The 27,575-nt window shown below is 35.7% G+C and overlaps 1 protein-coding gene across 4 annotated transcripts in view; it reads left to right on the forward strand.

Moving 5' to 3' along the window:
• The window catches only part of NRDC (nardilysin convertase), a 95,678-nt gene that overhangs the window by 23,091 nt on the left and 45,012 nt on the right, over window positions 1-27,575 (forward strand). For 3 of the 4 annotated variants that reach the window (XR_006888604.1, XM_046661102.1, XM_046661104.1), the window contains exons 2-6: window positions 9,568-9,886; window positions 12,525-12,658; window positions 13,537-13,606; window positions 13,764-13,845; window positions 14,975-15,128. Coding sequence is in view for 3 of the 4 variants with exons in the window: in XM_046661102.1 (XP_046517058.1) it covers window positions 9,568-9,886; window positions 12,525-12,658; window positions 13,537-13,606; window positions 13,764-13,845; window positions 14,975-15,128 (759 nt within the window). In the remaining variant the exon portion in view is untranslated. The remainder of the gene's footprint in view (window positions 1-9,567; window positions 9,887-12,524; window positions 12,659-13,536; window positions 13,607-13,763; window positions 13,846-14,974; window positions 15,129-27,575) is intronic. The other variant, XM_046661103.1, reaches the window with a different exon arrangement.

Raw genomic sequence — 27,575 nt, forward strand, 5'->3', positions numbered from 1 at the left:
AGAGCCCAACATAATGGCCTCCTTTTAACTTAATCACCTCTTTAAAGGCCCCATTTCTAAATAGAGTCACATTCTGGGGCGTTAGAGGTTAGAACTTCAGCATGTGACTTCTGGGAGAACGCACCTGATCTGCTTTCTTCAGGCTGCTGAGGATAGACTGGAGGTATGTGTGTGGGGTGGGAGTGAGGGGTAAGCTGGGGTATTGAGGGAGAATGGACAGGGGGAGACCCGTTAGAAGGAGACTAGAGATAGTGACAGCATGGACTAAGGCAGTAGCTGTGGAGGCGATGAGAAGTTATCGGATTAGTGATTTATTTTGAAAGTAGAGTCCCTTTAGTTTTTTTTTTTTCTCCTTTCTATTTTTGAGAATTTTAAGCTAGTAAAAATATGTACTTTACAAAAGCTGAGCAGAGTCCTCTTTACCCTCTTTTTAAAACGTGCCTTTATGTCTGCCTCTCTAAGATTCTCTGTCACTAAGATTCATCCTGGAATTAATTTCTGGACAGATTGTTTACATTCTTAGAAAACAGCTCTTCCATTTTAATATGTTCTACTGCTGTTTGGTTAATTATTTGGCATGGAGGAGTATGGCCTGACTGGCCTCATTATTACTGAATTAGGTTTTTAAATTATTGTTTAAGAAACTTCTAGGATGGTAGTATTTGATATATACAAAAGAAAACATGCGATTTTTATGTGAGTGGTAGATAAACCGAAAATATGGATAACCTTATCACTCAGCTTAAAAACTACAATCTACTTGTCTTCCCCATGCTCTCTCTCATCCTTCCATGTTGTCCACCCCCACTACAACAACTATTCTGAGTTTTGTGTTTATCATTCCTTTGTTTAAAAAGTTTCATCACATATATACGTATATCTGAACAATATACTGTTTACTTTTGCTTGTTTTTTGGCTTTATATAAATAGTTTTCATATGGTATGTAGTCCTCTATTTGCTTTTTTCGCTCATTATTATGTTTTTAAGATTCACCACTGTTGTAGCTTTTTATTGGATTATGTGTTTCCCTGTTTTACAGTATTCCATTATGTGAAAAAACAAATTCGATTGTGTGAACATACCACAGGTTTTCCATTCTGCTGGCGGTAGACATTTGGATTGTTTCCAGTTCAGTTAATAATTGAGCTTCTTGTGCTGAGGCTGTCCCCACTCTTTTCATTTATTGATCTGGACCTTAGCTTTCTCCAGGCTTTCTTGGGAAGAACTAATATCTTATTACATATATTTAGGCCTGTGGTTCTCTTTTCCTTTTTCTCTACTAATCTGATTAAATTTGCATATATCTTCTAATAATTTCTAAAAACTTCTGATCTGCTAACAGTGGCCTTTTCTATTTTCTAAGTCTGTCATGATTTTATTCTCAAACAAACCAAAACAAAAAGTAACCACAAAATTGTTTTCTGTTATTTAAGTGTGATTTTTGATATGGAAATGAGATAAATTTATGTGTTGAGTCTTCCTTCTTGAGCAAGAGGCTTCCTTCCTTGTCTTTCTTTCCATGTCATTTCCCAGTTTCTGCTAGGCTCTTTTTTTTTTATTGAATAAATTTGACATGTAAAATTGGATAAGTTTAAGGTGTATGGCATGTTACTTTGATACATTTATATATTGTAATATGATTGCCAATGTAGTGATATTTATCACATTACATAATTATAGTACAATATTGTCTGTATTTATTATACTGTGCATTAGATCTCTGTGGCTTATTTACTACTCATTTTGAGTTCATACCCATAAACACCTTCACTCTTATTCCCCCCATACCCACCAGCATCCCCTGGTTAACCACCAATTTTACTCTCTTGTCTTTTACAGGTTTCACTTTGTTTAGATTCCACATAAAAGCGACATATAATACTTGTCTTTCTCCGACTTATCTTGATTAGCATAATGTCTCAAGGTCTATCCATGTTGTTGCAAATGGATAGATGTCCTTCTTTCTCATATCTGAATAATATTCCATTGTATATATGTACCACATTTTTTTTATGCAGTCATCCATGGATGAGCATTTGAGTTGTTTCCATATCTTGGCTATTGTGAATAATGCTGCGATAAACATGGGAGTGCGTATATCTCATTGAAATACTGTTTTCATTTCCTTTGGATATATACCCAGAAGAGGAATTACTGGATTCTATGGTAGATCTATTTTTAATTTTTTGAGGAACCTCCATATTGTTTTCCATAGTGGTTGGACCAATTTACATTCCCACCAATGATATATAAGGATTACCTTTTTACCACATCCTTGCCAGCACCTGTTGTCTCTTGTCTTCTTGTTGATAGCCATTCTAAAATGTGTGGAGTGATATCTCTTTGTGATTTTGATTTGCATTTCCCTGATAATTAGTGATGTTGAGCATCTTTTCATGTGTTTGTTGGCCATTTTGATGTCTTCCTTGGGAAAAAAGTCTATTTAGTTTTTCTGCCCATTTCTTTTTTTAAAGATTGGCACCTGAGCTAACAACTGTCGCCAATCTTCTTTTTTTCTTCTTCTGCTCCCCAAAACCCCCCAGGACTTAGTTGTGTATTCTAGTTGTGAGTGCCTCTGGTTGTGCTATGTGGGACACTGCCTCTGCGTGGCTTGATGAACGGTGTCATATCTGTGCCCAGGGTCCCAATCTGTGAAACCCTGGGCCGCCTAAGCAGAGCACGCAAACTTAACCACTCAGCCACCAGCTGGCCCCTGTGCCCATTTTTTAATTGGATTATTTGGTTCTTGGGTTTTTTTTGTTAGTCTTTTTTTTTTTTGGCTGAGGGAGATTCACCCTGGGCTAACACCTGTTGCCAATCTTCCTCTTTTTCATGTGAGCCACTGCCACAGCATGGCCACTGCCAGACAAGTGGTGTGGTTCTGCGCCCAGGAACTGAACCTGGGCCGCTGAAGCAGAGTACACCAAACTTTAACCCCTAGGCCATCAGGGCTAATCCAGGTTCTTGTTATTAAGTCTACTGAGTTCTTTATATATGTTGGCTAGTAACCCCTTATCTGATAAATGGTTTGTAGCAATTTTCTCCTGTTCCGTAGCTTGCTTTTTCATTTTGTTGTTTCTTTTGCTGTGCAGAAGCTTTTGAGTTTGATGAGTCCCATTTGTTGATTTTTGCTTTTGTTGTTTGTACTTTTGGTGTCATGTTAAAAAAATCACTGCCAAGACCAACATCAATGAGTTTTGTCCCTACATTTTCTTCTAGGAGTTTTATGGTATCAGGTCTTAAGTTTAAGTCTTGATCCATTTCGAGTTAATTTTTCTAAGTGGTGAGATAGGGGTCCAATTTAATTGTTCTGCAGGTGTGTCTCCATTTTTCCCAGCACCATTTGTTGAAGAGACTATCCCTTCCCCTTTGGGTATTCTTGGCTCACTTACCGAATATTAGTTGACTATGTATACTGGGAATTTAATTCTAGGCTCTCTATTCTGTTCTGTTGGTCAGTGTGTCTATTTTTGTGCCAGTACCATACTGTTTTCATTGCTATGGCTTTGTAGTATACAGTCATGCACTGCATAATGACCTTTCAGTCAATGATGGACCACATATATGATGGTGGTCCCATAAGATTATTACCATATAATAGCCTAGGTATGTAGTAGGCTATACCATCTGGGTTTGCATAAGTACACTCTGTGATGTTTGAACAACAATGTATTTCTCAGAACATGTCCATGTCATTAAGCAATGCATGGCTGTAGTTTGAAATCTGGAAGTGTAATACCCCAGCTTTGTTCTTTTTTCTCAGTATTGCTTTGGCAACTTGGGGTCTTCTGTGGTTTCCCACAAACTTTAGGATTGTTTTTTCTATTTCTGTGAAGAATGCCTTCAGTATTTTAATGGAGATTGTGTTGAATATGAGGATGGCTTTGGATAGTACGGATATTTAACAATACTAATTCTTCTGATCCATTGAACCCGAGATGTCTTTTCATTTGTTTGTATCTTCAGTTTCTTTCCGCAAAGTCTTGTAGTTTTCTTTGTACAAATCTTTCACTTCCTTGGTTAAATTTATTCCTAAGTATTTTATTGTTTTTGATGCTATTGTGAATGGGATAATTTTCTTTATTCGTTTTTGAGATGCTTCATCATTAGTGGAAAGGAATGCAATTGATTTCTGTATATTGATTTTGTATCCTGCCACTTTACTGAAATCATTAATTCCAACCAGTTTTTTGACTGACTCTTTGGGATTTTCTATATATGAGATCATATCATCAGTAAATAGCAACAATTTTATTGCTTTCTTTCAGATTTGTATGCTTTTTATTTCTTTGTTTTGCCTAATTGCTCTAGCTAGGACTTACAGTACTATACTGAATAGGAGTGGTAAGAGTGGGCATCCTTGTCTTAAAGGATCTTAAGAGGAAACAATTTCAGTTTTTCTCCATTGAGTGTAGTGTTAGCTGTGGGTTTGTCATTTATGGCCTTTATTATGTCGTGGTATGTTCCTTCTATACTCAATCTATTAAGGGTTTTTATCATGAAAGGATATTGTATTTTGTCAAATGCCTTTTCTGTGTCTATTGAGATGATCGTGTGATTTTTATCTTTCATTTTATTGATGTGGTGCATTATATGTATTGATTTGTGTATGTTGAACCATCCTTGCATCCCAGGGATAAATCCCACTTGGTCATGGTGTGTAATCCTTTTAATGTTTCTTGCATTCGGTTTGCTAATATTTTGTTGAGAATTTTTACATCCATATTCATCAAGGATATTGGCCTATAGTTTTCTTTTCTTGTGGTATCTTTGTCTGGTTTTGGTATCAAAGTAATGCTGGCTTTGTAGAATGAGTTTGGAAGTTCCCTTCTTGATATTTTGGGAGACTTTGAGGAGGAATGGTGTTAATTCTTCTTTAAATATTTGGTAGAATTCTCCAGTGAAGCCATCTGATCCTGGAATTTTCTTTTTGGGAGTTTTTTGATTACTGATTCAATCTCTTTATTTGTTATTGGTCTGTTCAAATTTTCTGTTTCTTCCTGATTCAGTCTTGGTAGGTTGTGTGTTTCTACAGATGTATCCATTTCTTCTATGTTATGTAATTTGTTGGCATGTAATTGTTCATAGTAGTCTCCAATGATTCTATGTATTTCCGTAGTATCTGTTGTAATGTCTCTTCTTTCACTTCTAATTGAGTTTTCTCTCTTTTTTCTTAGTCCAACTAAAGATTTGTCAATTTTGTTTATCTTTTCAAAGAACCAGCTCTTAGTTTTTTGATCCTTTCTTTTGTTTTTCTGGTCTCTATTTCATTTATTTCTGCTCTGATCTTTATTATTTGCTTCCTTCTACTACCTTTGGGCTTAGTTTGTTCTTTTTCCAGTACCTTGAGGTGTAAAGTTTGGTTATTTATTTGAGATCTTTCTAATTTCTTAATATATGCATTTATTGCTATAAACTTTCCTTTTAGAACTACTTTTGCTGCATCCCACTATATTTGATATGTTGTATTTCCATTTTCATTTGTTTTGAGACAATTTCTTGTTTCCTGTTTGATTTCTTCTTTGGCCCAATGGTTGTTTAGAAGTGTGTTGTTTAGTTTCCACATATTTATGGATCTCACTTTCCTCTTGTTATTGAATTCTAGTTTCATATCATGGTGGTCAAAGAAGCTGATATGGTTTCAGCTTCTTAAATTTGCTAAGATTTGTTTTGTGGCCTATGATATGATCTCTCCTGGAGAATGTTCCATGTGCACTTGAGAAGACTGTGTATTCTGCTACTGTTGGATGGCATGTTCTGTATATGTCTGTTAAGTCCATTTATTCTAAAGTGTGGTTCAATTCCATCATTTTCTTGTTGATTTTCTGTCTGGATGATCTGTTCATTGCTGTTAGTGGGGTATTGAGTCCCCTATAATTATTGCATTGTTATGTATTTCTCCCTTAAGATCTGTTATCATTTGCTTAATATATTTCAGTGCTCAGGTGTTGGGAGCATATGTATTTACAATTGTTATATTTTGATGTACTGACCCCTTTATCATTATATAGTGACCTTTGTCTCTTATTACCCTTTTTGGCTTGAAGTCTGTTTTGCCTCATATAAGTATGGCTATGCCTGCCTTCTTTTGGTTTTTGTTTGCTTGGAATATCATCTTCTATCCTTTCACTTTGAACCCATGTGTCTTTAGAGGTGAGATGAGTCTTCTGTGGGCAGCATATAGTTGGGCCTGGTTTTTTAATCCATCCAGCCGCTCTGTGTTTTTTAAGTGGTGAGTTCAATCCATTTACATTTAGGGTGACTATTGATATGTAAGGATTTACCATTGTCATTTTACCTTTTGCATTCTGGTTATTTTTTCTTTCCATTGTTTCTTTTTCCTCTATTTCTGTTTATCTTTGTAAGTTGGTGGTTTCCCATGGTGATTTGCTCAGTCTCCCCTTTTTTTATGTTTCATGTCTCCATTCTAAATTTTTGCTTTGTGGTTACCATGAGATTTGCATAGAACACTTCATAGGTAAAATAGTCCTTTTTCTGCTGATAGCAGTTTATCTTCATTTGCCTATAAAAGTTCCATCCTTTTTCTCTTCCCCTTTTATGTTTTTTTTTTGTTTGTGAGGAAGATTTGCTCTGAGCTAACATCTGTGCCAGTCTTCCTCTGCTTTGTATGTGTGATGCCTCCACAGCATGGCTGATGAGTGGAGTAGGTCCGTGCCTGGGATTTGAACTTGCAAACCCTGGGCTGCCGAAGCAGAGCACACAGAACTTTAACCACTTGGCCATGGGGCTACCCCCACCCCCTTTCATGTTTTTGATGTCACAGATTCTCTCTTTATATGTGATTTCTTTACCAAGTTGTGGAATCTATAGTTATTTTTAATTTTCTTTTCCTGTACCCTTTATGATATAATTGAGTTTAATATACTATTGTAAAAAAAGTTACAGTTTTCTAATTCTTACTGACTATGTAACACCTTAATCAGAGTTTTGTGAACTTTTGTCTTTTCGTTTTAGCTCGAAGAACTTTCAACATTTCTTTTAGGCACGTCTAGTGATGGTAAACTTCCTCAGTTTTTGTTTCTCTGGGAAAGCCTTTATTTCTCCGTTATATCTGAAGGATAACTTTGCCTGATAGAGTATTCTTGGCTGGCGGTTTTTATCTTTCAATATTTGCGTATGTCATTCCACCTCTCCTGGCCTGTAGAGTTTCTGCTGAAGAAATCTGCTGATAGTCTAATGGGAATTACTTTGTAGGTTTCTGTCTTTTTTTCTCCTGACTGCCTTTAAAATTCTTTCTTTATCATTGATGTTGACAGTTTTAATATAATGTGTCATGGAGAAGGTCTTTTTGTGTTGAGATAATAAGGTGTTTCAGTAGCTTTGTGGACTTGTATATCCAGTTCCTTCTTCAGATTTGGGAAGTTCTCAGCTATTATTTCATTAAATAAACTCTCTGTCCCCTTCTCCCTCTTTTCTCCTTCTAGTATACCCATTATTCTTATGTTGCCTTTTCTAATGGTGTCTGATTGCTCTCATAGGGTTTCTTCACTTTTTAAAAATGTTCTCTCTCTTCTTCCACCTGAATCATCTCTAGATTTTTACCTTCCAGCTTGCTAATTCTGTCTTCCATCTGATCTGCTCTGTTTCCAATGCATTCTAATGTATTCATCTCATTTATTTGGTTCTTCAGCTCCAGAATTTCAATCTCTTTGGTCAAGTACTACTTCTGTTTGTTAATTTATTCCTGAGATCATTGTATTGTCTTTCTAAGTTTTCTTGTAGCTCACTGTATTTCTTTGTAACAGCTATTTTGAATTATTTATCATTTCGATCGTAATATTCCATGTCTTTGGGTTTGGTTGCTGCACAATTGTCATTTTCTTTTTATGAGACCATATTACCATGATGTTTCATGGTGTTTGATGAAAAGTAACTCCACTGCCACATTTGAAGTAGCAAATGCCTTTCTTATTTAGGCAAGGCTTTGTTTACTATGATTCTAAAAGTTCAACAGGTAGGTAACTAGGAGCTTTTGCTGTAGCACAAGTTTTTGGTTTCTCTTTACAGAGCTGATTCGCTGCTAAGGTTGGGAGCATACATATAAAATAAAAAGCTGGCAGAGGAAAAAAAAGGATGCAGGCAGAGTGGGGAGAGGTGTGTGCTTAGCACTTGAGGCTTTGGGTGTGCCCATGGCCTGGTAGGGAGATCCTTGAGTGCGTGTCCCCCTAGAGGTCCCTGGGCATTCCTCTTGCCAGAATCCCAGGGCAGGCAGCAGGCGACACTTTCCTTCAGTTCTCTTTGTCTACTTCCCTTCCTTCCTCTCCACTCAGTAACTGCTGTCTCTCCTCAGAGAGAGCAATGGATCCCTTCAACTGCAGAGCACATGGCCAGGCAGACCCCCCACTAGCTGCATTCAACCTGCACATTCTCTGCTAGAAAGGTTGCTCTGTCCTGCTGTTGCCACCGGCTCCACCACCAACTCCACCGCCACTCCCCTCACTTTTCAGCCTCCTCCGTGGTCCAATCTACCCATTTTCAGGTACACAGATGAATGGATCTCTTAGATGTCCTAGTATGCTTTGCAGAGATGCTTTTTTTTCGGTTATAGATGCCCAATTATTGTAAATTGAAGGAGAGAGAAAAGAGGAACAACTCATGCCGCCATGATGCTGATGTCACTCTCTTTTTTTTTATCTTCAAGGCTCAAGTTAAGTGTACCTTGTCTCAGAGGCCTTCCCGGACTGCTTCCTTCTTTCTAACATTCTGTGATTAGCTCTATCATTCTGTATGTACTGGCCAAATTGCAGTATGTTGTACTAGACAGTGAGTGCCTGATAGTGAGGAATGTGGTTTTATTCTTTTTGCCCTTAATATTAGCATGGTATCTAATACATTAAAAGCCGTTAGGTGAATGCTTATTGAATAACACATGAAAGAAGGAGTATAAATGGGAGAAGTTTGTAGTAGGCACCCAGTCATCACACTGGCACTGTGGTTTTACTAAACAGGATAATCATCTTCCTGCAGGGCGACTACTAGTCAGTCTGTGGGATTTAGTTTTCTTAAAGATCTAGCCATTTTTGTAGTCCATAAAAACAGCTTTGAAGACTGGTATAAAAGATCAAATACATTGTACCAAAAGGAATCAACAGAGTTTAAATATATGAGATTTTGCTTTAATATTTAAGCTGACATGACTGCTCTGTATATTGAGGGATATATTTCTATTAGTTAAGTCTTCTGGTTTGGTAGAATGTTTATTAAGTACTTATAAACTAAAACAACAGTAAAGGAAGCCAAGCGGTTGGTTTGTTGTATATATTTAACTTCTAAAATGTAGTTTTTGAATAGGTAAATATATTTTCATGATTAAAAATTACAAACAGTGAAGCATCTCTCTCATCCTTTCCCTCCAGCTACTCAGAAATAGATAAGCTTTTCACGTTCCCTTCCCTAGAAGCAACCAATTTTATTTGTTTAAAAACAGTGTCAGGGGTATGTGTCTACTTGGATTTTTTTTTTTTTAGATTCTGCTACCCTGACCACTTGTGTTGGTGTAGTGTAATGAGTAGCTGACTCAAAATATTTTGTGACTTTTTTTTAGATACATCAAATTACGGAATGGCTTGCAGGCACTTTTGATTTCAGACCTAAGTAATATGGAAGGTAAAATGGGAGATGCAACAGATGATGAAGAGGAAGAGGAAGAGGAAGACGAAGAGGAAGAAGAAGAAGAAGATGACGACGATGATGATGAAGATTCTGGAGCTGAAATAGAAGATGATGACGAAGAGGGTTTTGATGATGAAGATGAGTTTGATGATGATGATGAACGTGATGATGATGATCTTGATACTGAGGATAATGAATTGGAAGAATTAGAAGAGAGGGCAGAAGCTAGAAAGAAAACCACTGAAAAACAGGTGTGAATCATGTCCATTATTATATCTTTTTCTAATTTGGGAATTCTTTGGGATAAGTTCTAAACTCATGCTTTATTTCTTAATGACAAAATGGAAATATATATTTATCTTTTAATCTTCAGTAAAAAATTACATTTTAAAAACATTTTGCTCTGATTGTAAAAGTGACAAATGCTCATTATAGAAACTAATAGAAAATAAAGACAGACAAAAATATAAAAATCATCCATAATCTTAACTCTTCAGAGGTAATCACTGGTAATATTTGAATTTATCTGTATTTGTGCACATTATTTCTTTTAAAAGCAGGTGCCAGGAGGTGAGGATCTGCATAATTCTTAGCCTGGGATAGAGGAATAAGAGCGTGTATTCTCCTTGGAGAGACTAGAAAAAGGAAAAAGAACAGGGCTAGTGTAGAATCCTCACCTGGGCTTGTGCTTCTGAGTCCTCATATGGGTAATTTCTATCTAGGTAATTAAATGTGATTTATCTCTTTTTATGGAAAGCACCAAAGGTCTGGATAAGTAACAAGGAAACTGGAAGAACTGAAATAGAAATAGGCAGTTGAGCTTAGTATAATATATAGTAACAGTCAATGAATAGATAAATAGGGCTCGGTAGGGAGAATTTTCCTTTCTGAATATCTTTTAAAGAATACCTCCATTTTGCAGTAGGTGGTACCACATTAGAGGATAATATTTCAGAGGCATTACAGTGGAATTGATCAGCAAATCTTTGTTAAAACTAGTTTCTTGGGGCCGGCCCCGTGGCTGAGTGGTTAAGTTCGCGTGCTCTGCTTCAGCAGCCCAGGGTTTTGCCAGTTTGGATCCTGGGCGCAGACACTGCTCATCAGGCCATGCTGAGGTGACATCCCACATGCCACAACTAGAAGGACCCACAACTAAAAATATACAACTATGTACCAGGGGGCTTTGGGGAGAAAAAGGAAAAATAAAATCTTTAAAAAAACTAGTTTCTTGAATATTGATAATACATTCATCATGGTACAGTCCGCATACAAGTGAATTAAAGTTCAAATTATTAACACTAAAACCTAGATGTCAAATTATTATGTTGTAAAGTGGTCAGCCCTCAGAGATGTGAAGATGTGAGATACAAGTAGTAGATGTATTTTAAATAAATCCTACATAAATTATTTTTTTTATAGAAGGTTGTGCCAGTTCTTTCACTAAATTGTTGGGGGAACTGAGCCATGTTTTTAAGAAGCTATTTGCCCCTTGCTATTCAGATTCTGAGTGATGCCTATTTTGGAGTAGCATGAGAGACCGAGTGGTTTTAGCTTGGAAAGCTTTAGAGATGAAAACCAAAATACTGAGAAAAAAAAAAAGTATATATGTATCACTTGATAGTCTATACTAAGGTCTTTATAAATAAATTGAGAATTAATTTACTTTTAATTTAAAATAGATCTCACAATTCCAAATAGAACAATAATAGAAAGGAAGAAATTATAAAAGTCACAGAGTGGAAAGAACACTGACAGTCAGGAAACTTGAGTTCTAATTCTGGTTCTGTCCTTGTCTTTCTGGATGATCTTAGACCTTTTCATTTTCTCATTCCTAAAGTAAAAGGATTAGATTACATAATTTTTGAGAACCATTTTAGCTCTAAGACTGATTGTTATAGCTTCATAACTGAATATTTCCTATCTGTAAGTTTCTTTCTGTATCTATCTATCTATCAATATCTTTCCCCATGCTTTGGACGTCTTTATATCTTCTATCAACTGATAAGCAAAACTCTAGGGTAAATTAAAAAATTGTTTTCAGAGCCAATTTTATTGTCAAGACATAATAAAATACCTTAGATTTATACAACAATTGTAAACCCTTTGATAAATGAAGATGTATATCCTGTATTTTTGGTACCCCTTTTGATTTTGCTTAGGTGAATCAAACTCTAAATGTTTACATCTTCTAGAAGCAGCAGGGTCAGATTCTAGTGATCATTAAAAAATTGGCTTAGATGCTACCTTTCTTTTCTGAGAACTCAGTGTGATATATTCCCTCATAAGATATTGATAGCTAATTTTCTGGATCATATTAGAAAAGAATGCTGGAACTCAATGTAGTTTGAAGAAGCAATCAAATTGTTTTGATTCAGATGCAGTGGTTACACTAGTGAAGGGAAAGATTCTATGATTGTCAAAATGGAAAATAGTTTATATTTATTGAATGAATAAGTGTTTGCAAAGGGGAAATCAAGTTGATAGTCTAGATATGAGGAGGTGGCTTAAGAGTGCTGTAGTGTTTTACAGTTTGTAGTATAGGGTTATTACGATTTAATTTTTATTTGAAAAATGTGAAACTTGTTTAAGGTAAACATGAGAATTAATAAAAGAAGTGGAAAGAAAAAAACATTGTGGTTTTGGAGGACATTTACCTAATTAAGAAGTTAACTACTTTTCTGAGGCATCATTTTATCTCCCTCCATTTTCCTCCTCCCGAAAGTTGTTCTTAATCTGAAAAGCTTGACAAATTAACAAGATTGAAATTTAAGTATGATATATACTGAATTATGATTTGTTCAGGGCTTTCTTAAGTGAATTCTCAAGTATGAATTTCTCAAGTATGAATTTCTCGGGTAGATAATTCTCAAGTATGAATTTCTTTTCTAGCAGTCGCAGAGCCTGTTTTTGCTGTGGTCAAAGCTGACTGATATACTGTGGTTTAAGTCAACTTTTACAAAAATATCTTCAACCCTGCTGGTCGACACAAGAAATCTTTATGGGGTAGTTGGAGCTGAAAGCAGGTTAGGCACCTATTAAACATCACAGAACAGGTTAGACTGTGGTTTGAAGAAGTGGATATTCCCACATGTTTTAACTGAGTTTATGTCCCTAAGTCTTCAAAATGGAATTTACAGTATCAAATGAGGCTGTTTGGTTCTTCTAAAAACATAGTTTTGTTTTCTGACACATGGTTAGACTTTATACTAGGTACATGCTAATTTTTAAAAACTCTCCTTCTAAGAGGGTAACCATTTATCAAAACAGTCTGTGTCACCAAATGTGTGCATTCTTTAAAATTGACATTTGTAAAATTTGGGAAAGTTAATTTAATTTCCTATCCTCAAGGATTCGAATTGACTGTTTTTCTTTCCTTTTTTGTGTCTTTTAACTTACAGTGACATAATGGTATGCCCTAATAATTTTAAGTGGAGTTTGATGTACCTCTTTGACTATCTATTTTGTTGAAAACTGATAAGTAATGTATTCTGTGTATCTTCAGTAAGAAGTGAAGAACTAAAAAGCCTCTTTAAAGTTTAGTTCTGTAGTTTTTTAATAGCTAAAGATTTTCTTTTTTAACCATTCAGTTATTCTCTTTGTTAGATGTTTTCCTGACATACTGTTTTACCCCCTGTTTAATAAAAGCAAAATTTTCTGAGTAACATATTGAGAAGTTTCACATCTAGTAGCTGAGTTACTGAATACAAAACCTTTAATTGCTTAGAGATCTTTAGAGATAATCTACCTAGATATATTACTTCTGCAGATTTCTAAAATCTCATAAATCAGGAAGCAAACTTGGTTCAGAACTCTGAAATGCTGACACGAAATGATATTTGGGTAGGTTGGCCAGTCCCCCTTCCTTTTTTTTTTTTCTGTCTGTTTCTGCTTTTTCCCTTAGGTCTGCACCTGTTCAGCATTTGGCAGGATGGCAAGAGGAGGAGCAGCAGGGTGAAACTGACACAGTTCTGGTGAGTTTCACTTTGCTGCTCCTCCTGATTCTCAGGGAAAGAATTTTGTTACTTTCTATTGGAAAACATCCATCTCCAAGTGAATCCTTAAGATGAGACCTACACTATTATTCCTTTAGGATTGACTCACTGTTTGTATGTGTTCTACTTACTCCAGTCTGCAGCGGCTCTGTGTGTTGGAGTTGGGAGTTTTGCTGATCCGGATGACCTGCCGGGGCTTGCACACTTTTTGGAGCACAGTAAGATCTTTGTAAAATATCATTCCTGGATGTCTTTTTTCCTCCAAATTTGTATGAATTGATTTCAAAGATAAGTAACTGTTTTGATAAAAGTATGATATGTTTAACAAGAGAAAGGGCTGAAAAAAAAACTTTATGAATATCATAAGGGAAGACAGTTTTAATTTCCTTGAGTGTACTTGTTTTAAGGATTAGAATGAAACCACTTAGAAAATTATTTTAAAATGTAGGTTTTATCATTTTTCAGGTGTGGTAAGGCTAACAGATCAGGAGGCAATTGCCAATCTCTAGGAGTTTAGGCTATAGCCTTGAGAGGGTAGTCTCTTCCAGAGTTAGCAAGGCCCCAAGATGTGAAAGCATCAGAAATATAGAAAATAAAAAGGCATGATTAATATCAAAACAAAATAGAACATCTTCAGTTTAATTATGAATATACCTAAGTGAAACCTATATGGATGCCATAAATATAAATATTTAAATCCATATTTGTTTTCCTGAAATTACTCATTTTTTAATATTCTTGTTTTCTAAGCAATTTGAGGGTAAACTTCTCACCTTTATGGGTTTTTATAGTAGCCATTAATCTGCATATATGCTTATGTTTACATTTTAACCTTTTTACAAACAAATTATATATTTCTTTCTTTAAAAATAAAACATTTAGGGCCAGCCCTGATGGCCTAGTGGTTAAGTTCAGCATGCTCCGCTTTGGCGGCCTGCGTTCGGTTCCTGGGTGCAGACCCACACCACTCTTCTGTCAGTGGCCATGTTGTGACGGTGGCTCACATACAACATAGAGGAAGATTGGCAACAGATGTTAGCTCAGGGCAAATCTTCCTCGGCAAAGAGAGGGAGATGGGCAATAGATGTTAGCTCAGGGGGAATCTTCCTCAGAAAAAGAAAAAAACAGTTTAGTTTCTTTGGGTATAATAGTAATATATGGGCATTATAAAAAATTACAAAAACAGAAGTGTAATGAAGAAAGTATTATCCAGACATAACCATTGTTAATGTGTTGGTATATTTTCTTCCAGTTTTTTTTTTTTTTGCATATGAGAAATTTCATCCTTGAAAATAAAAATATTGTCTATATCTTTGTGTTCTGTGACTTTGTGTTCTTTCCACTTAGTGGTATTCATGGGTAGTTTGAAATATCCAGATGAGAATGGGTTTGATGCCTTCCTGAAGAAACATGGGGGTAGTGATAATGCTTCAACTGATTGTGAACGTACAGTCTTTCAGTTTGATGTCCAGAGAAAATACTTCAAGGAAGCCTTGGATAGGTAATTAACTCAAAATGTATTTTTATTTATCTAATGCCACCTTACAAATGGAAATATTGGGCATTGTTCTATGATATTTCTTTTCAAGCAGTACACTAATTCTGTAGAATTGTCACAATACTTTATTTGGAGAAAACAGCAAACTATTAGATACACCTTGCGTCTTGTTCTGTAGTACTGTCTTTGTGTTGAAGGTTAAACTGAAACCCTTAAACACCTCTTGAGTTTTGTAAATAATGTATTCTCTATTGACTCATTATTGCAATTATTTTTTCTAATTTGGTAGAAAATATGGAAAAACAGATTGCTTCTAATTTTATAATCCAGAGATAACAATGGTTAATGTTTTGGTATATAGTCATCTATCTTTTTTAATATACAGTCATGTGTCACTTAATGATGGAGATGCGTTCTGAGAGATGTGTCATTAGGCAATTTTGTCATTGTGAGAACGTCATAGAGTGTACTTATGCAAACTTAAATGGTATAGCCTTAGATGGCGTATACTCTGAGGATGACTGCATGTTTGCTCTTGTTTTCAAAGTTCTCAGCTCCCAAGATTCACAAAATCCAAACAGGTCTTTGTATGTGTGAAGAAATCTTAAGCAGTAGACAAGTTGAATTCTCATGACTTTTTATTTGGTTAAAAAGAGAACAAAACAAAAATTTGGTTATGTTCAAATACTAAGAAGGAAAAACCCCACTTCACTGGAAAAAAGACTAGGCAAAGGACATGTTGAATAAATTCTGACCTCCTCAGAGATGATGAAACTTGGTGTAAAGTCTAGTTAAAGAACTTGTCTTTATTCTTAAACCTATCCTTGTGTTTCTTCTTAAAGAGGTTCTATACATTTTTGATCTAAGGACTGCTTCAGAAAATCAAAAGATATTTATACATTTATTACACTTTTATTTCTACTTTAGAAAAAAGAACCCACCAGAATTAATAAGAAGAATGCTACTGTATTAATAGGAGAAATTAATAAGAATATCAAATCATAAATTCAAGGCCATAAATGGCAAATAGTGGTAGAACATTGTGTTGCATATATTATAATAAATATGATAATATTATACTTCTGTAATTAGTAAGAAATAAGTCTTTGGATTATTTGCGAAGTACTCTTATATAGCATGGATTAAGTGCCAGTATTTTTTAATAGCTCAGTAAAATCCAATTTCTTCACATGGGTCACATTGTTTATTAGTATTTTAGATCATTTAAGTAAAAAGTTGAGGAAGTGACTTAATTTTTACTTCAGTAAGTAAATAAGAATGGAAGCTGCTTTTGCCCTGGTGGCATCTGCTAATTTCAGTAAATTTGATCTTTGCTTTATCAGTATTTCAGGGAAAGGGCAAGACATATCAAAACCCAGGATGTCTACAAAGTGGGCTATGTTACAGGAGACCCTCCTCATAATAACCTGGGACTCCAAAAGATTTCATCTTCAGGTTGAGGAAATGGACCAGCCATCCTGAGGAATTAGAACCTACTTTCAGAATGCCTGAGTCTTCTGGTGACCCTCAAGCCTTGATTGTGATTTAACATGGGCCAGAACTGGTAGTGTTCTCAGATGGCTGAGAGAAGCAAATACAAATTCTCTCAAAAGGAAAATGCTCCATCCTAGGCCTTACATTGCTCCTATTAATAATTTTTCAAGTAAAATGACCACATTCAGTCAAACATAAGCAGGCACACAAGAAAACAGTACAACATGAGTAAGAATAGATAACAGAAAAAGATTTCTAATGCCTTAGAAATCTTAGACATTGGAATGGTTAGACACAAATTATAAAAATGATTGTACTTTCTGTTTTTAAAGAAATAAGGGACAAGTTTGAATACATTGCGAGGAATAGGAAATTATAAAGTGTGACATTTTAGATTTGAAAAATAAAAAAAGAACATCTTGAACTGAGATATGATCATTGAAATTTTTTTTCATGGACATATATAGAATGCTTAACCAACAACTTCAGACTACAAATTTTTTTCAAATGTAATTGAACACTTTAAAAAGTTGCCCATATTTTAAGCCACAAATTCAGTCTCCAATTTCAGAGCACTGAAATCATATTAATTATGTTTTTCCGATCACTGTGCACAGTTAAAATTTAGCTAGAAATCAGTAACAGAAAGGCAACTAGAACATCCTCTTATGTTTTGAAATTAAACATACTTCTAAGAAACACCCAGGTAAAAGATGAAAGCATGTCTGAAGTTAGAAAATATTTTGAACTGAATTATAAAAATAATATAGAGCAAAAGTTGTGGGATGCAGTTATAGTGATACTTAGAGGGAAATATATAATATTAAGTGTATATGTTAAAGAAGAAAGGCTTAAAATTTATGAGCTAGTTAATCTCAGGAAGTCTGAATAAGACTAGCAAAATATGCCCAAAGAAAGTAGAAGGAAATGATAAAGACAAGAGCAGAAATTAATGAAATATAAAGCAAACTGACATTACCAGGAATGGTGAAGTTAGGATCTCTGAAAAGCCTCCCCTCTATAAAATCAATGAGAACATTGGTAGAACTGTCAAAATCAACTTTTTCAGAACTCTGGAAACAACCGGAAGCTTGCAATAATCCAAGGAGTATTTCTCAAGCAAGTGGCTGAATCTTATTAAGAGCAGTGAGCTTTGTGGCATTTTAACTTGCCCTACTTCCATTCCCCTCTACCCAGTCCAGCATAGTCTTAAAAACCAAAAGTTCCCACAATCAGTAAAAACCAGCAGTCTAGCAGCCACTGGAGGGGGCTGGATGGATTTGGAGCTCTCTAAAAACATCCTTCTGGATAATCGTCATTATTTGACCTGTCTGGCAGTTCCCTGGGAACCACCATTCACAGGACTTTTCTGTATTTGACCTGACCAAGAGCTCACCCATTGCAAAACTTTTCTCTGAAGATATTTGTCTGAAACATTTAGAAGAAGTTGTTTAACTTTGTGTCTACCTGAGGCAGGGATAACAGTTGGGGCAAACAAATAGGCTATTGAAAAAGCTTAAAAGGAAGAACTGGAAAATGAGATGTCCAAAGGGGCTTTGGAAAGCTCCAATATATTCCTGGGAATCTTGAAGGCCACATACATGCATATGGTTATGCCCTGTCCAGGGCTGTGAGCATGCTTGAGAAAGATCTGGAAAGGCCTTATGCTGTCACCTTGGCTGGCCTTGAGTCTCTGCACAAGCAGGATGTGATGGCTAAGGCAGATTTGTAAACTGCCTGACTTAATGCTGAGGACATGCCTCAGTATGCACAGAGAACCTCGTGGCAAGGCTGGGAGACTTACTCATTCCAGGCATTTAAAGAAATCTGTGCAAGCAGAGATTACCACTAAGCTAACCAAGCAGTGGTTGCACTTGTCAAAGAATACAGTACAGAATTAGTATAAGAAGGTTACTACATAAATAAACAGTAACAACAAACAGGAATAACAACAAATGCTGAGGAGGGAGGAGAATCTTGATTACCAAAGTTGCCACATTACATTATTTAATATGTGATTTTCAACGGAAAATTATGAGAGATGCAGAGTATGGCCCATACATAGGAAAAGCAGCAGTCATTAGAAACTGTCACTGAGAAAGCCCAGATTCTAGACTTCCTAGGCAAAGACTTTAAATCACCTTCTTTAAATATGTTCAAAGAGCTAAAGAAAACTATGTCTAAGAACTAAAGTATGAGAATGATGTCTCACTAAATAGAAAATATCAATAAAGAGATGCAAATTATTAAATAGAACCAAATAAGAAATTCTGGAGTCAAAAAGTGCAACCAACATGAAAAATTCAGTAGAAGCATTCAGCAGCAGACTTGAGCTAGCAGAGGAAAGAATCAGTGAACTTAAAGATAGGTCAATTGGGATTATCCAATCTGAGGATCAGAAAGAAAAGAAGAAAAGTAAATAGAGCCTTAGAGATCTGGGGGACACCATTAAACATACTAACACATGCATCGTGGGAGTTCCAAAAGGAAATGAGAAAGGAGTAGAAAAAGTTCTTGAAGACATAGTAGCTAGACTTGTCCCAAATTTGATAAAAGACAAGGATCTACACATTCAAGAAACTCAAAAGATTCCAAGAAGGATAAACACAATGACATCCACAGCAAGATATATTATAGGTCTTCCTTGACTTATGATGGGGTTATGTCCCGATAAACTTATCATAAGATGAAAATATCATAAGGTGAAAATGCATTTAATACATCTAACCTACCAAATATCATAGCTGAGCCTGGCCTACCTTAAATGTGCTCAGAACACTTACATTAGCCAACATTGGGCAAAATCATCTCACACAAAGCCTATTTTATAATAAAATGTTGAATATCTCATGTAATTGAATACTATACTGAAAGTGAAAAACAGAATGGTTGTATGGGTACAGAATTGTTGTAAGTGTTATCAGTTGTTTACACTCGTGATCTCGTGGCTGACTGGGGAGCTGTGGCTTGCTACTACTGCCCAACATCACAAGAGAGTATCACACCACATATCACTAGCCTGGGAAAAATAAAAATTTAAAATTCAAAATATGGTTTCTACTGATTATGTATCACTTTCACAGTATTGTTAAGACAAAAAATCATAACTCAAACCATCGTAATTTTGGGACTATTTGTATAATCAAACTGTCAAAAGCCAAATAGAAAGAAAGTCTTGAAAGTAGCATGAGAGGAGCTGCTCTTCTCATACAAGATTATCTCAAGGTAAACAGCTGATTTCCCATCAGAAACCGTGGAAGCAAGAAGGCAGTGGTATGACATTCAAAGTGCTGCAGGAAAAAGATTGTCAACCAAGAATTCTATATACAGCAAAAATATCTTTCTAAATGGAGAAATTAAGGTATTCTCAGATAAATTAAAAACTAAGTTTGTCACTAGCAGGTCTACTCTATATGAAATATTAAATGGAGTCCTTCAGGCTGAAATGAAAAGACACTCAAGCCCACATGATGACGTAAAGCACACTGGTAAAGGCAACTATAGATAAATATAAAAGGTAGTATAGATATACTTTGTAAATTTTTTTCCTTCTGCTTTAAAAGACATCTAACAGAATAAAGTAAAAATTATAAGTCTGTGTTGATAGGCATATAATGTATAAAGACAATTTTCATGACAATAATAGTACAAAGCAGGGGAGAGAGAATAGGTATAAAGTAGCAAAGTTTTTGGGTACTATTAAAATTAAGTTGGTATAAATTCACAATGGATTGTTGTAAGTTAATATGTTAGCTAAGAAAATAAAAATTACAGTAAGAGAATGAGCAGGGAATTAAAATGGTACACTAGAAAATATCTTTTTTAATAAAAAGAAGCAGCAATGGAGGAGTAGAGGAGAAAACAGATGTAAGATAGAAAACAAATAACAAAAGGCATACATAAATCCTGCCTTATCAGTAATTAAATTAAATAGAAATGGGTTAAATGTTCCCATTAAAAGACAGATGTTGGCAGAATGGATAAAGAAACATAACAACTATATATGCTGTGTTTAGATTACACACTTTAGGTTACAATGCAATAGTTTAGTAATGAAAAAATGAAAAAAGATATACTATAGAAATAGTAATTAAAAGGAAGCTGGAGTGGCTATACTAACATCTGACAAAACAGACTTTAAGATGCAAATTGTTACTAGAGACAATTTTTTATGACGAAATCAATTCATCAAGAAGATATGATAATTATTAAACATACATTTATTTATCAAAAGAGCCCCAAGGTACACGAAGCAAAAACTTAGAGAATCAAAGGGAGAAATACACAATTCAGTAATAATAGTTTGAAATGTAAATATCTCACTTTCAATAAAGGGTAGAACTAGATAGATCAATAAGAAATAGAAGACATGAACAGCCATGAAAGCCAATAGACGTCTATAGAACATTCCACCCCAAATCAGCAGAATACACATTCTTCTCAAGTGCAGCATGGATCATTCTACAACATAGACATGTATTAGGTCATGAAACAATTCCCAATATATTTGAAAGGACTGAAATTATACAGAGTATTTCTCTAATAGTGGAATGTATTAGAAATCAATAACAAGCAAATTCAGATAATTCCACAAATCTGTATAAATTAAGCAACATACTCTTAAATAATCAATGGGTCAAAGAAGAAATCACAGAGGAAGTTAAAAAATATTTAGAGACTAGTGAAAATGGAAACAACATACAAAAATTATGAGATGCATTGAAAGCAGTGCTCAGAGGAAATTTATAGTTGTAAACACCTCCATGAAAAAAGAAAGATCTCTGGGGCCTGCCCTGTGGTGGTGTAGTTAAGTTCATGCGCTGTGCTTCGGCAGCCAGGGGTTCGCAGGTTCAGATCCCAGGCGTGGACCTACACACCACTCATCAAGCCATGCTGTGGCAGCATCCTACATAAAATAGAGGAAGATTGGCACAGATGTTAGCTTAGCGACAATCTTCCTAATCAAAAAGAGGAAGATTGACAACAGATGTTAGCTCAGGGCCAATCTTCCTCACTCACACAAAAAAGAAATCTCAAGTCAATAACCTAAACTTCTATTTTAATTAAGTAAGCATAGGCAAAGAAGAGCAATCTAGACCCAAGTAGACAGAAGGAAGGACGTCATAAAAATTAGAGTGGAAATAAGTGAAATAGGGGATAGAAAAACAATAGAGAAAATAAACAAAAACAAGAGTTGGTTATTTGAAAAGATTAACAAAATTGACAAATCTTCAGTTAGAATGACCAAGAAAGAGGAAGACTCAGATTATTAAAATCAGGAGTGAGTGAACGTTATGATGATCTTACCAAAATAAAAGCTAGTACAATGGAATACTTTGAACAATTTGTGTGCCAGCAAATAGATAACTCAGATGAAATGGACTAATTTTTAGAGAGTCATATAAACTTCTGAAACTGAGTCAAGAAGACAGAAAATCCGAATAGACCTATAATAAGAGGTTGGATTAGCAATCAAAACTTTCCAAATGGAAAATGTGGACCCAGATAGCCTCACTGGTAAATTCTACCAAATATTTAAAGAAGGATAAACACTAATGCTTCATTAACTCTTCTAAAAAATAGGAGAGACACTTCCTAATTCATTGTATGAAGCCAGTATTACTCTGATACCAAAACTAGACAATGACATCACAAGAAAAGAAAACTACAGACCAACATTCCTTTTGAATATAGATACAAAAATCCTCAACAAAATACTGTGAAACTGAATCCAGCAACATATTAAAAAGATTATACACCATGACTAGATGGGATTTATTCCAGAAATGCAAGGTTAGTTCACCATACAAAAATCAATCAATGTGGGGCCGGCCTGGTGGCGCAGCAGTTAAGTTCGCAGTTCCACTTCTCAGCAGCCCGGGGTTCACCAGTTTGGATCCCGGGTGCGGACATGGCACCACTTGGCAAAAGCCATGCTGTTGTGGGCGTCCCACATGTAAAGTAGAGGAAGATGGGCATGGATGTTAGCTCAAGGCCATCTTCCTCAGCAAAAACAGGAGGATTGGCAGCAGATGTTAGCTCAGGGCTAATCTTCCTCCAAAAAAAATAAATCAATCAATATAATATGCCATATACTGTGAAACTGAATCCAGCAACACATTAAAAGGATTATGCACCATGACCAGGTGGGATTTATTTCAGAAATGCAAGCTTAGTTCACCATACAAAAATCAATCACTGTAATATGCCATATTATCTCAGTATGTCATCTCAGTATAAACAGAAAAGGCGTTTTACAAAATCCAGCACCCTTTCGTGATAAAACACTTAATAAGCTAGGAATAAAAGGGAACTTCCTCAACCCAATGAAGGGTATCTATGAATAACCCACAACCACCATCATACTTACTGGTGAGAAATTGAAAGCTTTTCCCTGAAGATCAAGATGTCAGCTATCACCAGTTCTATTCAATGTTGTAGTGGAAGTTTCAGCCAGGGCAATTAGAGGAGAAAGTGAAATTAAAGGCACGCAGATCGGAAAAGAAGAAGTAAAACTATCTCTGTGCAGATGACATAATCTTGTACAGTTGATTCTCATAATTTGTGGAGAATTCACCTACTGATTAAAATTTATTTGTAACTTCAAAATTAATACTCGGTATGCTTTCGCAGTCATTCATGGACATGTGAAAAATTTGAAAATGGTGAAAATTTGAGTTTCCTTACACACACCTTGTCAGCTGAGGTTGAACAAGGCAACACTCTGCCTTTTTGTTCAGCTTCCATACAGAGTTGACCAGAGGATGGAGACAAGGAGACAGTACAGTATAGTAAAAGAAGCTCCAGGTCTGGAGCCAGTTTGATGGAGTTTGACTCCCAACTCTGGCACCCTTTAGTGAGGTGGCCTCAAGCTAGTTACTAACACTTCAAAACCTCATTCTTGGGGCCAGCCGGTGGTGCAGCGGTTAAGTGCGCACATTTTGCTTTGGTGGCCGGGGTTTGCTGGTCTGGATCCCGGGTGCGGACATGGCACCACTTGGCACGCCATGCTGTGGTGGGCTTCCCACATGTAAAGTAGAGGAACATGGGCATGGATGTTAGCTCAGAACCAGTCTTCCTCAGCAAAAAGAGGAGGATTGGCAGCAGTTAGCTTAGGGCTAATCTTCCTCAAAAAAACCCCACAAAACCTCATTCTCTCTTTTGAGAAATAAAGAAAAGAGAATCTACTAGGATAAGATACATTTAGGATTTAAGATCATAATCTCTGTGTGTGTACATATTTCTTATAGGACAGGGCTTCAGTATTCGCTAATTCAGCAATCATGGCAACTTTAGAGAACATAACTACTACAAATAATGAGCACTCATTGTGTATAGATAATACTGCAGATTCCACAAAAGAACTATTAGAGCTAATATTGAGTTCAACAAGGTTGCAGGATACAAGGATTGTTTGCAGGATACAGTCATTGTACAAAAATCAAGTGTATTTCTACACACTAGCAATGAAAAATCCAAAAATGAAGTTAAGAAAAAAAATTCCTTGTACAGTAGCATCCAAAAGAATAAGATACTTAGGAATAAATTTAACAAAAGAAGTGCAAGAGTTATATGTGGAAAGCCAGAAAAAATTATTGAAAGAAGTTAAAGACGACCTAAATTAATGGAAAGACATCCCGTGTTCATAGATTGGAAGACTTAATATTGTTAAGATGGCAGTACTTCTCAAATTGATGTACAGATTCACTTTAATCCTTATCAAAATTTCAGCTGTCTTTTTTGAAGAAATTGATGAGCTGGTCCTAAAATTCATATGGAAAGGATGAGACCAAGAATAGCCATAATTATCTTGAAAAAAGAACAAAGTTGAAAGACATTCCCAATTTCAGAACTTACTGAAAGCTATGGTAATCAAGGCAATATGGTGCTGGTAAGAACAGACATATAGATCAGTGGAGTAGAATTGAAACTGAAGAAATAAACCGTTACATTCCTGGTCACTTGCATGGGTGCCAAGATACTTCAATAGGAAAGAATAGTCTTTCAACAAGAGGTACTGGGACAACTGGATATCCATATGCAAAAGAATGAAGTTGGACTCTATTCACACCATATACGAAAATTAACAAGTTGAGTCATAGACTTAAATATAAGAGCAAAACCCGTAAAACTCTGAAGAAAACATAGGCATAAATCTTTGTGACCTTGGACTTGGCAAGAGTTTTTCAGATATGACACCGAAAGCATAAACAACAAAGGAAAAACCAGGTAAATTGTATTCACAATTGAAAACTTTTTTTGCTTTAAAGTGCCCTATGAAGAAAATGAAGACAACTTGCAGAATGGAAGAAAATACTTAGAAATCATATATCTGATAAGGAACTAGTATCTAGAATACGTATAGAACTCTTACAGCTCAACAATAAAAAGGCGACCCAGTTTAAAAATGGGCAGGGGCTGGTTCTGTGGCAGAATGGTTAAGTTCGCATGCTTGGCTTCAGCAGCCCAGCGTTTCACTGGTTTGGATCCTGGGCGCAGACATGGCACCGCTCACCAGGCCATGTTGAGGGAGCATCCCACATGCCACAACTAGAAGGACCCACAACTAAAAAAATATACAACTATATACTGGGGGGATTTGGGGAGAAAAAGCAAGGGGGAAAAAAAAGATTTGCAACAGTTGTTAGCTCAGGTGCCAATCTTTAAAAAAAAATGAGGGGCTGGCCCCGTGGCCGAGTGGTTAAGTTTGCGCGCTCTGCTGCAGGCAGCCCAGTGTTTCGTTGGTTCGAATCCTGGGCGCGGACATGGCACTGCTCATCTAACCATGCTGAGGCAGCGTCCCACATGCCACAACTAGAAGGACCCACAACGAAGAATATACGACTATGTACCGGGGACTTTGGGGAGAAAAAGGACAAAATAAAATCTTTAAAAAAAAATGAGCAAAGAAGTTGAATGAACGTTTCTTGAAAGAAGATATGCAAATAGCCAATAAGCACATGGAAAGATGCTCAATGTCATTAGTCACTAGGGAAATGGCAATCAAAACCACATTGAGAAAACACTTCGAAAAGAAGAACAGTAACTATTATTAGTTAGTGCTTAGTATTTGGAGAAATGTGAACTTTCATACATTACTGGTGCTGCAGATGTGTTGGAAAATGATTTAGTGCTTCCTCCAAAAGTTAAACATAGGGTTACCATATGACCCAGCAGTTCCGTTCTTAGTATATACCCTAGAAAATTGAAAACATATGTCTACACAAAAACTTGTACATGAATGTTCATAAAAGCATTATTCTTAAATAGGTTAAAAGTGGAAACAACCCAAATGTCCATCAGCTGATAAATGGATAAACAAAATGTGGTATATCCATACAAAGGAATATTACTCAGCAATAAGAAGGGATACATGCACAACATGAATGAATCTTGAAAACATTATGCTGAGTGAAAGAGGCCAGACACAAAAGGCCCCATAGTGTATGATTGCATTTAAAGAAAATGTCTAGAATAGGCAAATCCATAGAGACCAAAAGTAGATTAGTGGTTGCCAGGGGCTAGGAGGGTGGGGGAATGGCTAATGACTGTTACCAGGTACAGAGTTTATTTTGGGGTAATAAAAATTTTCTGAAACTAAACAATGGTAATGTTTGCACAGTCCTATGAATGTAGTAAAATCCACTTAATTGTGCACTTGAGAGGGGGAATTTTGTGGAATGTGAATTATTTCTCAATGGAAACAACAAACATCTGATAGAGTTTCAAGAAAGCTCAATGTTGGTTCTTTGAAAAAACTGATCAAATAGAAGCACCTTTCACGAGACTGGTCAAGGGAAAAGAAGAGAGTATGTGCAAATATCAGGAATGCAAAGGAATGTGATTTATGTTCTTGCGGACAGTAAAAATACAGTAAGCTATTTTGAACAACGTATGCCAGTAAATGAAAAAAGTAGGTGAAGTACCTAAATTCTTAGAAATCTAATTTATAAAACTCACACAGGAGAAATTATAATGAAGAAGTTTGAATAATCTTATAATCATTGAAATGAATCAGCAATGCATAATCTTCTCAAAAATAAACTTGTAGGTTTAGAGTTCTGTAAAAACTTGAATGAAGAAATCATTCTTCTGTAAATTATAAAGGTAGCAAGACCTTGCTATAAGAAAGTGTAATTTAAGAAAAATTATAGACCAGACTACTCACAAACAGCAATGTATAATAAGGATGATATAGCAATACTGAGTTGGGTTCATCCTAGAAATATGAGGGAGGATTAACATTAGAAAATCAATTAATGTAGTTCATCACATTGTCAGATCGGAGAAAAAAACATATATAATGTATGTAGAAAAAAAAGTGTGATAAAATTCAGTATCCCTGAAGATGCTGTTAGCAAACAGAGTATAAGGCAACTTTCTTAATGTGATATTTGATGTGTTAAACCAAACCTTATATTTAATGGTGAAACTTTGACAGCTTTCAAGATGAGATCAGGAACAAGACAGATGCAGGTTGTGATTGCTTCTGTTATCATTCTACTAGGCAGGAAAGAAAAATAAGCAAAATACACAACTGTCATAGCAGATGATACAACTGTGAACATAGAAAATCCGAAATCTACAGATAAATTCTTAACATTAACAGAATTTAGTAACATAGCTTTATATGCAAAATAAAAATGATAATATTTTTAACATATAAAAGTCAATAGTATTTGTATGTAGCAGCAACAGTTAGAAATGGAAATTAAAAACCTTTATAAAAGCTGTAAAAATAATCAAACACTCAGAAATCATTCCAAAAGTTATGTACGAGACCTCTTTTTGTTGTTGTTAGTGTCATCGAGTTAATTCCAACTCCAGTGACCCTGTGTACAGCAGAGTGGAATCCTGCCTGGTCTTTTTGCACCATCCTCTCACCTTCTGCCACTGTATCAGATAGTGCTCCACTGCTATTCATAGGGTTTTTGTGGCCAATTTTTTGGAAGTGCG

Source organism: Equus quagga, chromosome 5 (genome assembly GCF_021613505.1).
Source record: "Equus quagga isolate Etosha38 chromosome 5, UCLA_HA_Equagga_1.0, whole genome shotgun sequence".
In the NCBI taxonomy this organism is placed as follows: domain Eukaryota; kingdom Metazoa; phylum Chordata; class Mammalia; order Perissodactyla; family Equidae; genus Equus; species Equus quagga.